Below are 17364 nucleotides of genomic sequence, written 5' to 3' on the forward strand. Positions count from 1 at the left end.
CCTGCAAGTTACTTTCATAAACTTTTTTTGCTAATCATACTAAATGTGGATATTTTAATGGATTGTTTCTTTTGATTAAAATCTAAAATGGAAATTGCAAATTGGTGGATTTTTGGTGTCATTCAATAAAAATTGTGAGTTTACACGATTGCCTTGGTAGTTAAATATTTACGTGATTGCCTCTCTGGTATTCTTCTAATAATATTTCTAGTTATGTTTGACCAGAAAGTAAAGGTCACAAATAAAAAGTTCCTCCATGTTCTGGGAAAACAAACAGCCAGAAAAAAATTGAAGTAAATTAGTGCTCCCATATGGAAAAAAAAACACTTGTAACAAATTCCCTACTCATTCCAACAGGCAGTAAGCAGCTGCAATCACCATATGCACATTGTTTGGCCAACTGGCACACAGCAGGCTGTGAATTAGCTACCTGCCCAGCTGCTTACAGCTGCTCCTTGCCAACTTAACAAGCAGATTGTATGGCAGGAAGGATACAAGACACTGTTAGTAAGCCAAATAATATAACACTACACACTGAAAACAAAAGAAACTACAGCTGTTACAAAAGAAAGAAACAGACTTCCAATCAATGTAATTTCTTTCCGAGTTACTTAGAAACAAAAGATGCTTAGAGAACTTCAGCTGCAGTTTCACATTTTATCTTACTATATTTTATTTTATTTTATTTCATTTTAATTTTTGTAGTGAGAAAATTGTAGCATTTTTATTTGAACAGAACAGGAGCTGATCTCAGGATGGAAAAATTCCTTCCACAACTAAAAAGAACAATTATTTCTCTTTTAGTGATACTGCTCATATTTGTTCTCATCTAGTTATTTTGCCTTTGAGACTGAACTGTTCTGACCTACTATATCAGCTAAATTCTGCCTACACTCAAGGTGCCATTCCCCTCTTAAAAACAAAAAAGACTGAGTGATTTCTCTTGTGTCTCAGCTCCTTTGTCAATAAACATTCTCCATTGCTAGCAGGAAAGGTAGGTAAACAATGAAACATTTATAAAAAATGCCATTATTTTATTACTGTTTATTCTCTGAGTCCAGGCAAACATATTGCACTTCTGGTAATTCATAAATATCAAAATTAAGAAGGAGGAGAAGACTGCAAGGTATCTTTGTTGAAATTTGACACTTGATGCCTATGTTAACTTCCATTAGCAAACAGTCTTAGCAACGCACATCCAGTTTTGCAGGTCTGTATCCTACAGATACAGAAGCTCCTTGTGCCCCTGTGATTGAATCTTGCCTGATCCAATAGTGGAGCTAAGCCAGCAAGCTGGAAACAAAGATTAACGCTCTTATGTTATTCTAAAAACAGTTCAAGATTGTTTGAGCACTCATCTACACTGAAAGAACGGACAAGGTCCTAAACATGCCCATGGTCAACTTGTTATTTCTACATACAGGAGAGTCCCAAGCTGCTCAAACCTACTATGCTTAAGCTCCTCCTGCATATCAGAAGCATTATAAGTAAAGAGCAGGCAGCTAGCTGAATAGGTTCAGATTAAAGTTAATCCTGCAAGGAAAAAATCTCCAGATGGAGATTTACTACATACAACTTTGTTTAGGTGGAACAGCATAAAAGCTCAAGACAAAACCACCCTAACACAGAAACTTTGAGTTGATAAGAAGTGTGAAGAACAGAATATGGGACAATTGCTTGAAAAATTATTTTAAGTACTAGCACTGGGTGTAGGTCTTCCTACCTGACTCACAGGATTCCAACATACTTGTGCTGTTACTGGAGCAAAGCTCTCCTGGTATGGGACAGTATTTGGAAACTTCAATTTTGTTTGAAATTTCTGCTTTAATATCTGAAAATAGATTTTAAAAGGTGCCATAACTAAACCATTTATTTCTTTTTACTGTCAAAGCAATTAAAAAAATACATAGTGGATCTCCAAAATTTATCATCATGAAAAACTAAGGTTATGCTTAGTAACACCAGATGTTGTGACTGATCAGAGCAGTGCCCAGTCTTGTTCCTTCCAGGTGACAAAAAAAAATTGCAGGGTAAGGTAGTCAGCATCTGCACTACTCAAAATTCTTCGTGATGTGATGTCTGGAACAAGTAGGTAGCATCAATGTAGTTTACTAAGTGTCTTTGTATGTAGGTTCTCTTGCAACTAAAGAGCACTAAAACAGAATACAAAAGAATAGACTGACTGTTATGTACAAAATCCTCAAACCTCTGTAGTGGAGGCTGTGTCGTTCGGCTTGGTACTATAAGCATGGCATAGATGTTGTGATATACTAAATGTATCAGAGGAACGAACATGGAACTGTCTGTGTTAAATATACAAGTAATTTTTTAAGCTTTACTCTCTAAGTTAAGATTACTGTTAACTTTTTGCCCCAACAAAGAAGTAGTTTTCCTCTCTTGTCTGCCAAAAACAATGCAAAATTTTATTTTTTTTTTAATCAGAATTAAAAATACCAGGCACTGTCTTTTCTTCTAGCTATACAGAATACTTCCACAGGCATCAATCCAGGCTAATAACTGTCTTTAAAGTTGTACTTATCTGCGGTGTAAAAGAATCTGGTAACTTTTATTAAATTCCTTTGAAGAAGTTCCAACTGCTATTTAGAATATTTCTGTTGGCTATGGGCGTATTTAACTGATTTTTTTTTTTTTTTTTTCCAGAAATCTGCTTTTGCATGTGCAATTACAAAGTAGCACAAAGAATGTATATGGAATGAACACACTACGTATAATCTCTTGGGGATATCTCTGAAATCAAATTCAGTTACAGATAATAAAACGTAACACTAAATTACCATAATCATGGAGGAACATGGCTCACATTACATTTATTTCCAAGATTGCCATGTAACCAATGATTGAACCTAAGGGCATTTCCCCTTGGCTATTGGAGGAGACATTTCTAATAATTTGAAATATGCGTATAGCACTGTTCATGATTTCATGTATCAAAATTCTCATCTGATACACTCAAATAAATACTAAATAAATAAAAATATATAAGAAATAATATAAAAATATAAAAAATATAATAAATAAATAAAAGTTCTAAGTGAACTGATTGTAAAAGAGCTATATTGTGTTAAATCTGTGAAAACAATAGGAAAACTGGGTCGAGCATATAAGAAAATCAGCGCTCACCTTCTTTGATCACCTCTCCACACATGTCTTCATCAGCCATAGTTTCTGGAGCTACATTTAACAGCTCTTTCAGTTCCATATATAATGGAGTCTTAATGGAATCTGATCTGCTGTTGCTGGTTTTACAGAATTCTAACTCAACAGGCAACACGAAATACTGAAAAACATTAATCACCGTAAAATGCTAAGTAAAATTTTAAGTTTCTTTTGATATTATTGTACAGTCTAAACGTTGTAAAAATCTTGAAATAGTTAATTAAATTAAATTAATTCTAGCTTGATCTAAGAGCTTTCAGGAAGGAAGTCATACGACATGTATATAGTATACACAAAGCTTTGCTCAATATACAGAAAAATGACAGCATATAGAATTTCAAAATGAGCCAGTGGAATACAAAGAGTAGATCTAAGCTTACAGCTACAAATCAAGTGAAATCCTCATATATTTAGTTGAAAGTTTATTTTGATAGAATGTTGTATAATGGAGGAAAAAGAAACTTTTTATTTCTTTTCCCTTTTTTTTTTTTTTTAAAAAAAAAGAAGCCAAATCCCCAAATACACATTAGAACTTTCAATTTCCTATGGGCATATCATGGCATTCTATTCTGGTTCATTTTTATTCTTCGTGTAGCATTGCCTCCATAAAACTGTAAACACATCAGGTTCCAGTAGAAACAGATGATTAGAGTGGAGATTCTGAACAATGCTATTCAAAAGTTACAAATATACAAATAATACTAGTGTTTTTCTAATCTCAGAAATAGGTAAGCTTCAAATATTTAGCAAGTATGAAAAAAATAAATCAGTAAAATGACTTGCAGATGAACACACAAACTGATCATTAACACAATAATTAGCAAGAAACAACATCATGATACCTCTTCATCTTTTAAAGTAATCGTACAGAACATCTCTTTAATTGCCTGCAATTCTTTTTTACTCTCCTGCATCTCCATTTCATTTTGAAAAGTCAAGAGTTCCCTTTAGAAGTCAAAAAACAAAGCAAATGATTACTTCAAATCTAAGACTGAAATCTAAGACTTTATATTCAATAGAAGTTTAATTGTATCCCTTTGTGTATGTGCATCTCCCTGTGTGCTGAAGCACTGGAACAGGCTGCCCAGGGAAGTGGTGGAGTCACCATCCCTGGAAGTCTTCAAAAGACGTTTAGATGTAGAGCTTAGGGATATGGTTTAGTGGAGGGCTGTTAGCGTTAGGTCGGAGGTTGGACTCGATGACCTTGAGGTCTCTTCCAACCTAGAAATTCTGTGATTCTGTGATTCTGTGATTTAGGCTCCCACCATAAGAAGGTGGCTTTGCTGGCTGCGCATCAGCAGATCACATATATTTCTGTCAAGGTTCACACCAGCATTTTTTCTCACATTGATCGGTATTTCTTAAAAGTTATCGTGGAATTTGAATCATGTTCTCTTTGCAGGATATAAATATAAAGGTTAGACTAGATGATCTTAGAGGTCTTTTCCAACCTATATGATTCAATGACATTTATGAAACTCTGCATATGCACATAGTCTAATGACCAGAACTCACTGGAAGATCAAAGCTCATGTTTGGGAAAAAAAAAAAAAAAAAAAAAAAAGGAAAATAATCACAGTCCTCCTTGTTCTATTATTATGTAAGTACAGTCAAGTCATTTGAATTCTGTTTTGCCTTGCTTGTGAATCATGCAACCCTGTCAAATGCAAAGGAAGTTAGACAAGTCATCCAGACATGGAGTAAATCAGCAGAAAATTTAGCCAGACTTTATGAGTATGTATATACAGATTAATGTATTACATGATTAACAGATTACATTACAGATTAATGTATGTAAATGGGTACATTCTGAATATAACATATATTCTGATGATCCATTTTGTTCAAATCCCTGATGTAAGACACCATTCAATTAAATTCAATCAAACTGGCACTATGAAAGTAAGGAAAGACAGAAAAACAATTAGTATTTGACCCTGAAGAACAGAAGGAACGGATTTACTGACTGCACAACAGAGGAGGAGGAGAAAAAGGAACATAGAAGCATGCGTAAAATCCTGGCCCAAGTAAATTTAGTGCCATTTTACTGACACGAAATTAGTCAGGGAGTACCAGGTCTCCTAAAGACAGACATTTTCTCAGCATTCCAAAACTAAAATCCTGAGCATATTTAATACTTGCAGAATATAAAAATTACTTTATTTCATTTATTCACTTTTCTTAAAGAGTACATATAAATGCTATCCTATTCATTTTTTCCTATGAAAGAAGAAAAGCTGAAGTCTTTAATTGTTAAATTAGTTAAAAAGCATATGAGATGTTAAACTGCTATTGGCCTTACTCAAGAGCTATTATTTATATTTAATATTATATAATTTGTAGATACCTAAAAATGTTCTCTTCTCTTAAATTCTGTCCTCCAGAATCTGAAAGAGGATCTCTCACTGAAAAAAATTTTAATCTATCCAGAAATGCAGATGAATGTGGAAGTTTTTTATGATAGTTTTCAAGATTATCAATAAAAATAAGTTCGTCTCCAACGTGTAAATCTGAAGAAACAAAAAAGAAAAATACTTTGTCAAACAGTATAAAAATAATTACAATGATCAGAATAAACAAAATTGTGAAGCAGCTGTCCAAATGTCATAAATACTAGCAAAACAATAACTATTTCTGAGTTCAAATATTTTAGGATTTTTAAGTTTTAAATGAAACCCAGCCTAGATTTCCATTGGTTCACCTGATAAGCTTTGGTTTTCTTTAGCTTTTTTTCTAAATTGTTTTTATTGTTTTATGTAACACCTGTTAAAAAGAAAAGCTACACTCTTTTCATTCCCTTGTTTGCACTATCAAGTATTATAAAGGAACTTTTAAGGTAGGTTTTTGCTGAGTAGCTTAATTCAGAGAAATTCTGGACAGGTTCATACATTCCAAAAGGCAGTCTCTTCATAAACATCTAAACCTAAATGTGGATTCTCTAGTTCTGCAACAATTATAAATGTATTGAAAAAAGAAACAGGCAAAAATATAAATGATTATGATTTCAAGAAAAATGAAATTACGGACCTCAATTTATTTTGAATTTAACATTAACAGGAATAACTATGAAACACTTTAATATGCACAGGCTGATAGAAAAAAAAAAATACCTTGCACTAATAAAACAAGCTAATTTGAATTAAAATACTACCTATCTCTTGGAAATGCATATTTTAAATTATTATTTCAAATTCTGTATCATGTTCTTTCTTAATTTGATATTATCTTCTTTTTTGAGTAAAGGTTGTCAAGAATGTACATCACATCACACATAATATTCCACTTCTAATAACTTTTACCTATCAGTAAATTCCTATGTTTTGTATTCACTGTTTATAACTTCATGCCTTTACTGAAAATTAGCTGGTTTTATGCTGTCAGCAGACTAGTTAGCATTAACTAACAGGTTCTCATTGACCCAAAATAGCTTTGAAACCTTTCAAAATCATGGCTTTAAAAAGTGTTAGAATAAACATTTCCCACGAAGATGAGCCTTTTCCTACCATTTCCTTCTTTAATGCAACAGTAAGTTAGAAAAATGGGTTGTGGTAATGCAGTGGTTACACTGATAGATTGTTATTGATCTGTTAATTTAATTAACCTGTCAACAGAATAGCAAATGGCTTGATGTTCTCCTATAAAAGGAAAATCTACTCTCTTTATTTTGCCTACTTTTTCTTAAATAAAATAATTATTTGTAACTTCAAAGAAAAAAAAAAGTTTTATGAATTTTATTTTTTTTTCTTTCAGTCCATGGAAATTTAGCCCTCTTGAGGTTGTTTCTCAAAAGCATGAGCTATGACATGGGAAAGCATCTGAATTCTTTTTATTCTCTTTGTAAACACATAATATAGAGAGCTTTATTAATTATTAAAATATTTTGTAGTATACCACCTAACTGGAAAAAAAATCAGGTAATTGCTTAATGAGATGAACTAAGATTAGTTTCAATTATTAACTGCAATACAAATTCATTGTTGATACTGTGTTCAAAATAAATGTTATCTTGTACAATATTGCATTAAGAACCACTTGCATCCTCTGTGCCACTGTGGAGCAATTGATTAAGTTACTTTCTTTTCCTACATTAATCTAATTAGTGATGGACAAACAATGTAAAATAAACCTGGATAGTTCATAGAATATCTGTTTGGGCACTACCAACCAGAAAAGTGTCAAAAATACTAGGGAACACTATCCAGTCTGAAATACCTTCATCCAAGCAACAAAGCAGAAACGGCTTACTTCTTTCTCTTCTTGCTATGGCAAAAGAACACGCCTCAGGAACATAGTTTTATTGAAGAACAAGGGATCATTAGCATTTTGAGCAATGCCTAACAAGATCTATTTGTTGTGATACTTTTGGTACAACTTTTGCCATATGCTTAATCGGCCTGAAACTTCTTTTGGCTTGTATCTATCTTGAACTGATAAGCCCTGCTTCTCCAGCAGATAAATCGCTATTAAATGGCAAAACATGTGATCAGTCAAATGATCTCTTCGAATGAACAAAATGCAAAACACACAAAAAAATTTTATAAGTTAACTGGCTTACTCTGTAAACAGTTACAAGACAGTGAATCAAACATTTTACCTTGCCATTGTTCTTTAAGTTCAGAGGCAAAGTCAGCCTTCAAATATTTGTCTTGAGTTGATTCTTCCGTACAGATATTCTTCCTGAGTAAATAAAGTTCTTCTGTGTCAGTCTGAGAGCAGGGATTTGAACTTGGAACAACTTCTATCAATTCATTATTACTATGGAACTCTAGAGAAGTGATAGGTTTCCTAAAAAGAAAAAAAAAAAAACTGATACTTTGAGCTGCTGTAAGAACACTTTCATAACTTCCCTGTCTCCCAAGTGAATCAATGGTACTCAGAAAGATACTCTAAGAACTTTGATTGTCACTGTATTTGGTGAGGAAGATTGGAAATTACAAGTTATTACCACTACTCAAATATAAATACAAAGTTCAACCTCTCTGCTCTCAAATTACAGTTTTAAAACTTCCACAAGAAAAAGCCCTTTAAATTTACCCTCAGCATGGACTTGAACAAAGGGTAATGTTTGAAAAATAAATCATCAAACCAAAAATCTGCTGGGTTAAAAGTATATTCACTTTTCACACATTATGCAGAAATTGCAAGCATAGTAGAAACTGCAGAAGGTAAAATAAGGGATAAATGAGGAAACAAAACCATTTCATTTTCCTGTCACTTTTCATGCCAATTTCAGTATTACTGCTATTCGTCAGGGAGAAAAATTGTTACCAAATAAATAGCAAAATTGCTTGACAACAGAAAGTTATTATTCTATGCTAATTATTATTATTTGGATAAAATATTTGTAATTGCTATTTAAAATATGCCCCTGTTAATGCTCCATTATCCACATGCATTGATTGAACAATAAATGACTCTGACTGATGGTGCTAACATTTCTGAAGTGGATGACTGAATAATGAAAATTTTTTCAGTGCTATTATCTTCGCAATTCAGCATATGGCTGTAGGCCCTTTAACAAAATCCAAATTAATACAGCTATGCTATCTTGGATATTTCTAATAGCATTGTAAGAAAAACAGAAAGTAATTAATATTTACAAGATTCCCACAAAAATGGTATTAAAAGCTCTATTCTCTAGAAGAGGACCAAGATACTCATGTTAGGTGTCGATTTAAGATATTACACTCTTGGAAGCTATTTGGCATTTTTACATTGTTCAAGCACTAGGACTCTCCAATCATCTTACAAGCACCCATCATCTTCTCTAGGTCTGCAAGAAAATAAGAGAAGCACATTCAATGGATAACTGCAGACTTCTCAGTTTGAGTGCCTTGCCCAAAAACACACAGATTTTTTGGCAACAGCAAATACAGAATCAGTTCCCCAGGCAGCATTTGAATTCTTTAAACAAGAAATCAATTTCTTCATTTGATTTCTTTAACCAAGTTCCATGATATTACATGATATCCAGAGTCGCTTATGATCATTAACAAATGATTGAAGATAAACAGATAAACAAGATAAATATACAGATAAACACTAAGGGAGTTAACTGCCTTTTTAAATTAAGATTTTCAACTAAGATTTTTTTTTCCCAGAAAACCTCCCATGTATGTGCTTTTTATTCTAGTTTTCTTCTCTCGTAGTAGCCATTGTTTTAAAGAACCATGAACTTCCTCTTCACTCAGTACCAAACCTACAAAAAGCTCCTCTCCATTGCTGCAACTGAGCCAGAATTGCACAGACAACCACATAAATCAATGTTCAGCCCTGACACATATGGTGAGCAGGATCATTTCTGTACTGTGAATAAGCAGAGGTTTATGTACAAAATATAAAATAAAAATAGTACGTAGCAATACAATTGAAGGCTGTAACATAGTGAAATCACAGAAAACAACACTGTAAGGTACTGGCAAGCCTGGTGCTAGCATTTTGTATGCAATGTATCATTGCTTAATTCTGAAACCATACCTTTTCTTCACATCTTTTTTTTTTTCCTTTCTTTTTTCTACAGACTTGAAGATAACATAGATTTTAGATTGGCCTGTAAAACCACTACTGTAATTTCTCTATTTCTTTCATATTGAAAATCATTCGAGAGCAGAACTATAAACAATTTACTGGTTTCACAGAAAAATTATTTTCTTTCATGTCTTATGTATGCGGTGAATGCCACATCGGAAACCTGTTTTTAACATGAACTCTATTTCTATTCTATCTTCTATCTCTATGATATAAGCTTGATTTTTCTTCTAGTTGCTTTTTGCTTCTTTTCAAAACTTTATACATAGTGTTCTTTGGATAGCTCCATCTCCACTTACGGGAGATACCTGCCTTCTTCAAGCAGGGATGTGGAAAATGTCTGCGTGGTTTACTTTCACAGTCATGCATAGATTTCAGGGACTTTCTCCAATGTCAGAAATAGGTTACAAAGAAATTATAAAAATGAGATAAGGAAGCACAGAACTCCATAAAAATATAGTACTACTTTTAGTGACAAAGATATCTTTAAGCTGTCTGCTAACAGCTTCAGTGCACTATTCACTTCCTAACATTATAAAACATTTCCATATTCTATTATCCTCATTAGTTTATGATTCACAAAGCACCTGAATGATATCAAAGGAGCGATGTATCTTTACAAGTTAAGGTTACTGACTTTTCCAGGAAATCCTCCACAGATAAACTTTTCTTCCATTGATCCAACACTGAAATAGCAATTGTGTTCTGTGTTGACGTAACTGAGGCATAAACAGAGAAAAAAAAATCACACAAAATATTATTTTTTTATCTATATGTATAGATTGGAATGGCTAAACTATAGCTCCTGTGTACAGAAGAAACAATATTTTTCACTTCCATTAGCAATAGTAAATGAAAATAATCCAGAAAGATGCAACTACTTAAGTCTATAATCATAAATCTTTCCCTCTGTGCTTGGAAATCCCTACCTTTTCCCATACTTGAAATCTCAACATGATCTTTCAAGCCTCTCCCAACCAATCAGATTTTAGTTACTTATCTACAAGCAATATTTTTCTTCCATAACAGCCCATCCCACGACATGCTGTACTGTATTTTATTAATTCAGCAGCTTTACAGATATTTCTACAAACTAAACAAACATCACCCTCATTTATGGTAGCATACACAAACAAATATCCATTACCCATCTGTTGCTACTTGGACAACTAACAAATGCTACCTTCAAATGTTATGTGACCTGGTATACTGATTCTTCTGGAAGTATATCTTCCTCCTACCAGACTTCAGCATGTTATGCCCAAACACAAGATTTTTTCTAATCCACAGAGAATTTAAACTAAAAATTATATAACAAACCTCTAGTCCATGGCTTCCTGTACTTGTCATCAGCAAAGAGTCCAGTCAGATGACACTTTTCATGTTGTTGCAAACAGGGAGGAAAGCAGAGTGACAATCTACAGATGGAAAACTTCTGCCTCGCCATGCTCTGCACAAAAAGAAGGCATGTGGTAAGATTATAAAAGTCATTTCTGTTCTTCTTTTTGTGCACTTGCTCTTTAGTCCCACTGTATCCAGGTGTTTTATACTAAAACATAATATTTTGTATTTCAGTTCTATTTTTTTAAACTGACATACAGTCCAAACTAAGAGAAGATATTAACATTTACCAGACCTGATATTTAACTTTTAATCTACGCTTCTGCACATGCAAAACTTGGCCTAAGTTTAGCTACGCTTACCTAAACTTATCTTGTGCAGTTACGGGTGCTTATCATCACACTTGTATTGGCCTCCTGAACAGGCACATCTGTGCAAGCTGACTAGCACCAATTTACAGCGACTCCTACTATTGCTGCTGTAAGTGCTCAAGTGTCCTAAAGCCTCTTGGTTTCCATGTGCCATGATCACATAAAAAAAGGCCTATACAAATCATTTTATCTTCATGAAAAATAACAGGGGAACTTGGCAGTAATTAGCTGAATTCTAGAATTAAATAGCCAACACGGCAATTTCAGTGACTTTTCATTCCAGACCACCTTCAATAAACCTCCCAGCAGTTCTTTTGTCACAAAAGCCCACGTGCAGTGCTGTGTAAATAACACTGAGTTCCAGAATAATCGGTGAGTTTATGAAGCAGAGAAAAATAATTCTTACACTGGGAGGTTGGATTTAACAAGTATATAGTTTAGGAAGAAGTTTTGTCCAAAATTCTGGTGTTTAAGGGCACACTGGAAAAGACAACTAGCTATAGGAGTATGTAGAGTGTCATGAGTGAGACCAGAAGCCTCTCTCTAGTTCCAAGTCCACGGCCTGACTTGAGCTCTGTTGCTTCAGTTGTAGAGATGTCCACCCACTTCAGCATATGCTGCCAAGCCAGTTACAGTTTGTACAGTCAGACATTTCAGACGATAAACTAAAGATAGTTCGCTGACTTGGATTACTGTCAGAAGAATTGTGCTGTCAGCCACAGCTTCTGAAACCTCCCTGCATAGTTGGAGAGTAAGTGGAAAACAAAACAAAAAAGGCCTGGGAAGCAACATGAACAAACTCAAGTCACTTCTGACAAAGGTCAGCATTACCAATGCTTTTTCTTTTTCAATTTAATCCTCTGTCGGATGCTTATAATTCCCAGAACTGTTAATAACAATTAATTTTAACAAAAATGCAAAAAAAACACCGCCATCATACTATCTTTTCTTTAGAAGGCTATTGTAAAAATTCAGTGAAAACCATATTCATCCAATGTATTCCCTTTTGCTTAAGGCAAAAGGTGATGTTAATTTAGGGATCTTCTCCACTGGTTCCCAATGAAGAAAACAGAACCAGACAAGTGGACCGACATGCTACATGCCGGTGGCCATACACCACCTTGAATAATCTGTATTGAAGTTACTGCTAAAACTGCCTTTGTTGTAAAATAAAGGACAGCTAGTGAAGTTCCTGGCACAGGTCACAAAGCAGAGCTGATGACAACCTTCCTCTTCATTAAAACAAGCTGTAAGGATTGTGACACAACAGCTCCCAAAGAACTCCGAGGTTATAGAAAAATCAGCTGCTGGAGTTTAAGTAGAAATTACTAAACATGTAAATGCAAGCAATAAAATGATAGGGATTAGAAAGAAACTGTAAAGACCAGCGAGTAGTTTTACTGAGGATAACTTTAACTTAATAGCCTATAATTAAGTTTGTTTTCAGTCACTGATGTTTGTGAAGTACAACAAATACCTCCTAGGGCTACCTTCACAGACGGTGGCCTTGTAACATGCAAACTGTGCATTTTACAGAATATGTTAAATGAATGTTCTGAGTGTACAGGTTAAGCTGAGTTAGTTCCCTTTATGAAGTCTGCTACTACGTAGCTTTTCTTGCCTGTCTTAAATATGCAAACGTGTTTTTAAAAGACAGCATTAATGGATATATCATTTAATCAATGTATACTTACTTGCATTCTTAATGTAAAGTTCCCTGTAAGTTTCTGTTTTACCAAAAGACATCATGTGCATTTTTACAGTTCCGTTCAGCTTGCCTATACTGTCAGTTTAAGATGAAAGAGAATGCTGAACTGCTGAATTACTTTGTAATTACACCCCTAAAACTCAGCAGCATGAAGAATCTAACTCTTGTGCCTGTAATGACTGAAAATCCTGAGTTGGGAGGGAAACACAAGGATCCTTGAGTCCAAACCCTGGCTTCAAACAGGACCACCCGAAAACCAGACCCTACATCTGACAGCACAGTCCCAAAGCTTATTCAGCTCCAGCAGGCCTGGTGCTGTGACCATTGCCCTGGGGAGCCTGTCCCAGTGCCTTCTGGCAGTATTACAGAGCTATCAGTCATTCCGTAGGTCACTAAACATTTACCTTCTACCTCTTCATTTGTCCTGCTGTTGACACTGCCCAACTCCTCAAAATTCAGGCAAGGAAAGACATGAATATAATTCTTCTCTTTTCCACACTGGTCCTTTACACGTTTTGCTAACATACCTCATTTTTTAGTTACATGTACCACAGAAACACCTTCAGATCAAACTGAATGGAACTACTGCAGGGAGATTTTCACACAAATACTGAAAGACAGACGCTACATCCTAAGCAAACATTAAGAGCATGCAGAGGTACTATATGGAACAATTCCTGCACTCTGTGAAAAGGGATGCGGGCAAGGTATTTCATAATATGGATCTCAGTTTACCCACAAATACCATCCCAGACCAATTCTGGGTTGCATTTCTCCAGCTATGTGTAAGGACTACTTCTGTAGTTGCACTCCCCTTGAACTCTTGAAGACATCGTGTCTTGCTACCTCATCCTTCTCGCACACTAGAAATATCCCCTCCAGGCAAAGCACCACTCTGCTGGAGACATCTTTAAAATGGCACATATCTTTTCTTTGAAAACATAAATAAGTAAAAACTCCATTAGGTAAGACATTGCACCAATTGATAAGCAATTGGTAACTCCACATGGGTGTAGACAGGAAGGAAAACAGCACTTCATAATGCTTGTATGTCATTACAGATCAACGTTTTTATAGCCAAAAGATTCACTGTAGATGTCAAAAACATCTGCTTTCCATGGAATTTAGATTTAATCTAAAACATTACAAAGAAATACTCTTTCCTACCATCAGTAGGAAATACAGTGTTTTGTAGCATTACCTTAATGTATATTAAAATAGCTGAAAAATTGGATTAGCTCCCCAAAAGGTAATTAATTTAATTTCATGCATTAAAAGCACAGTGTGCGCTCCAAAGAAAGCTTGAAGCAGGAAACTGGCTAGGAAACACAACCGTAAGTGCAACAGACAATCAAAAAATTGGTTCTGTTCAGTTTTGGCAAAATTGTACTTTAACTTTCTATTAAAAAACTGTAATCACTTCACTATTATTCCAGTAACAATGCAGTAAAACAACCTCACTGAAACATAATTTCTAAGAAGCTAGTTATCTACATTTTTAATGTATGCTTAATCTTTTCTTCAATTAGTGCTCTATTTCTTCCAAAATATTAAGAGAAATAGTAAAACCGTACCTCATATAAATAGTCTGTTGCGTGATACTTTAAAGCTGTGAACATTTTTCTTGTTTTGTGATGCTTTCAATGCTTCAGTTGTCTAAAACAAATATAGAAGATTGGTTAAAAAGCTCTTACACCAAAGTGTTGAAAGAGAACGTTGGAATTAAGGTTCGACTAGAATAGCTTCCTTGACACTTCCAAAGACACTTGATTTTAACCCAAAAAAGCTGGACTTTTTTTTTTTTTTCTTTTAAGCTATGCCTCTTGCTGTGTGTGCATCTCACAGAAAACCTTACAACCCTTTAAGTGAATGTCAGCAGTACAGATTCTCTCCCCTAGCCAATAATTATGAGAACTGAAATGATTCTACTATTTTATTTTATTTTTTTTTTGATTTTAATTAAAAGAATGCATTTCACCTATCTAAATTGCTAACTTTTTGTCGATTTCTGTAAATATGAGAGGACTGTTTTTCCCTCGTTCTGTTTTACAAGTGCAAATCATATGGGCTAGCTCTGAGCTGATGGAACAGCAGAGCTCTAGATTAACCAAAAGTAAGATAAGTCTATCCAAAAAGTGTATGATGTAAATGAAACATAACAAACATGAATTGTAAGGCCACGAAGGAAACCTGGGATGCAAAGTTGCCAGTAGCTGTGGTATTAGGCTAAAATTGCCTCAGTAACAGTGTCAGAAATAGCAAATTTGGGTATGGATATAACAGAATTGGGAGCAATGAGGAAAAAGCAGTTAAGGACTGGTTGCTTACTTGAAGGTCAGTCAGGACAGAGAAAAGAGCAGGAAAAGCAAAGGGCTGGCTACTGCTGCTAATATTAACAGCAGGACATGGCGTGGAAGTGCAGCTTTGTATTACTAACGTGTATCATTTACTAAGACGTCTTTATAGCCATATAACTGCGCATCAACTAAATACTAAGCCACAGGATTACGACTATCACTTGCAGGGACTGTGAATTAATGCGAATTAAAGTAGGAGAGCATATAACAGCCTGATAATTTTAGTTATGACTGGTTTAAGGGCGTGCCAACCACCCCACACCATAACCATGCTGTATGGCTAGGCATGGGCATGCTGTTAAGTCGCTGATTTGGACAGAAAAAAAGCAGGGCGTAGTCTGTGAGGGCGCGAGGAACTCTAAACTTATTTAAAACCTCGTAAAATGTCTAAGAGAAATAATAAAGCTGCCGGAGAACACAGCGCTTCTTTGCCGCCCCCTCCCCTCAGGAATCCCCTCAGGGACCCCCTCAGAGCTCGCCTCAGGGCGGCAGAGCGGGCTGGCTGTGGCGGAGCCCCGCCCCCTGCTGCGCGGGAAGCGCGCCTCGCGCCTCTGATTGGCTGCTGGCGGGGGAGGCCCCGCCCCGCCGGCCGCCAACGGTCTGGCCCTGGCGGCCGTTCCTACGTGCGGCGGGGCGCGTGCCCGCGGCGGCGCTGGGGGCGGGCGCTGTGTGAGGGGGAGCCGCAGGGAGCATCGAGTCCAGCTCCTGGGCGCCCAGAGGAACACCAAAAATAAAATAATAAATTAAAAAATTAGTGTGTCTGACAGCACTGTCCAAACACTTGTTGATCTCTGGCAGCTCGGTGCTGTGCCCACTGCCCTGGGCAGCCTGTCCCAGTGCCCGACCCCCTCTGGGTGCAGACCCTGTCCCTAACCCCCATCCTGACCCTCCCCTGTCCCAGCTCCATGCCGTCCCCTCGGGTCCTGTCGCTGTCCCCAGAGAGCAGAGCTCAGCGCCTGCCCCTCCGCTCCCCTCGTGAGGGAGCTGCAGGCCGCCATCAGGCCTCCCCTTGGCCTCCTCCAGGCTGAACCTTCCCAGTGACTCCAGGGGCTCCTCACACGTCTTCCCCTCCAGACCCCTCACCATATTTTCCACGCTGGGGGAACTTGGGGTGATGACTCCGAGAGGAGCTGTACAGAGGGTGGGGTGGAGTGGAGACACCGTGGACAGGCTCTGTGATAAGATGGGAACGTGATTGTGCTTGTGCACACTGGAACTGATAAGCTGCACAACCCCGAGCCAACGGCCTGTCATGGTTTTGACAAAATGCCGTCCTTCTGGTGAACTTTGCTCGTTGTAATATCATGATAATATCAAAACATACCTCCATCCCAAAGGATATACCCACCATTCCCATCTCCAAAGTGTAACCACACCTCATTGAGCTTGCACTTTTTTTCTAGTCAATACTTCTAAAAGCAACGTGAGAACATTTCACAGCAGTCGTAACAAAGATACGAATGTCTAGAGTCACTCAAGCTCCACCTAAAAGATAGAAAATAATATAAATTAGCTTAAGGGAGAGAGGCTGTTAGGGATGATACCATCATGTAATGAAAGATACTTTCTGACTTCTGGGATCAGTCAATGGGCTGAGCCTCTCTTCCCCCCCATTGGGACGCCTTTGGGTAAGATTCGGACACTTGATTATGCCAAGTGCCTCCCCACGAAACCTAGAAATCTCTATAGAGTCGCTTTATACATTTTAACACATTTATAGCCAGGCTGTATGACTCATACTTTTGGTGTTTGCACATGCTTTGCAGACAGTGAATTTATCACTGGCAATCCAAAGAACCCATGTATCTGTTGCTCCAAGGGGTCAGAAACAGGCTGTCCCTAATCTATGTGAAAGAAAAGCTCCTGATTCACGTCCTTGGGA

The 17364-nt window shown here is 36.4% G+C and overlaps 1 protein-coding gene across 6 annotated transcripts in view; it reads right to left on the bottom strand.

Moving 5' to 3' along the window:
- Positions 1-15983, bottom strand: part of SHOC1 (shortage in chiasmata 1) — a 46498-nt gene extending 30515 nt beyond the window's left edge. For 3 of the 6 annotated variants that reach the window (XM_084504485.1, XM_084504482.1, XM_084504487.1), the window contains exons 1-8: positions 14700-15983; positions 11026-11155; positions 10343-10424; positions 7772-7962; positions 5525-5687; positions 4020-4122; positions 3142-3298; positions 1724-1831 (exon numbers count right to left, since the gene is read on the bottom strand). In XM_084504485.1, the coding sequence (XP_084360611.1) occupies positions 1724-1831; positions 3142-3298; positions 4020-4122; positions 5525-5687; positions 7772-7962; positions 10343-10424; positions 11026-11155; positions 14700-14744 (979 nt within the window). In that variant the 5' untranslated portion in view covers positions 14745-15983. Of the gene's footprint in view, positions 1-1723; positions 1832-3141; positions 3299-4019; positions 4123-5524; positions 5688-7771; positions 7963-10342; positions 10425-11025; positions 11156-11408; positions 11564-14699 lie in introns of those variants that run through there. The other 3 variants (XM_084504483.1, XM_084504484.1, XM_084504486.1) reach the window with 3 other exon arrangements.
- Positions 15984-17364: the final 1381 nt, after the last annotated feature.

The sequence above is a fragment of the Aythya ferina genome, assembly GCF_964211825.1.
Source record: "Aythya ferina genome assembly, chromosome: Z".
Lineage (NCBI taxonomy): Eukaryota > Metazoa > Chordata > Aves > Anseriformes > Anatidae > Aythya > Aythya ferina.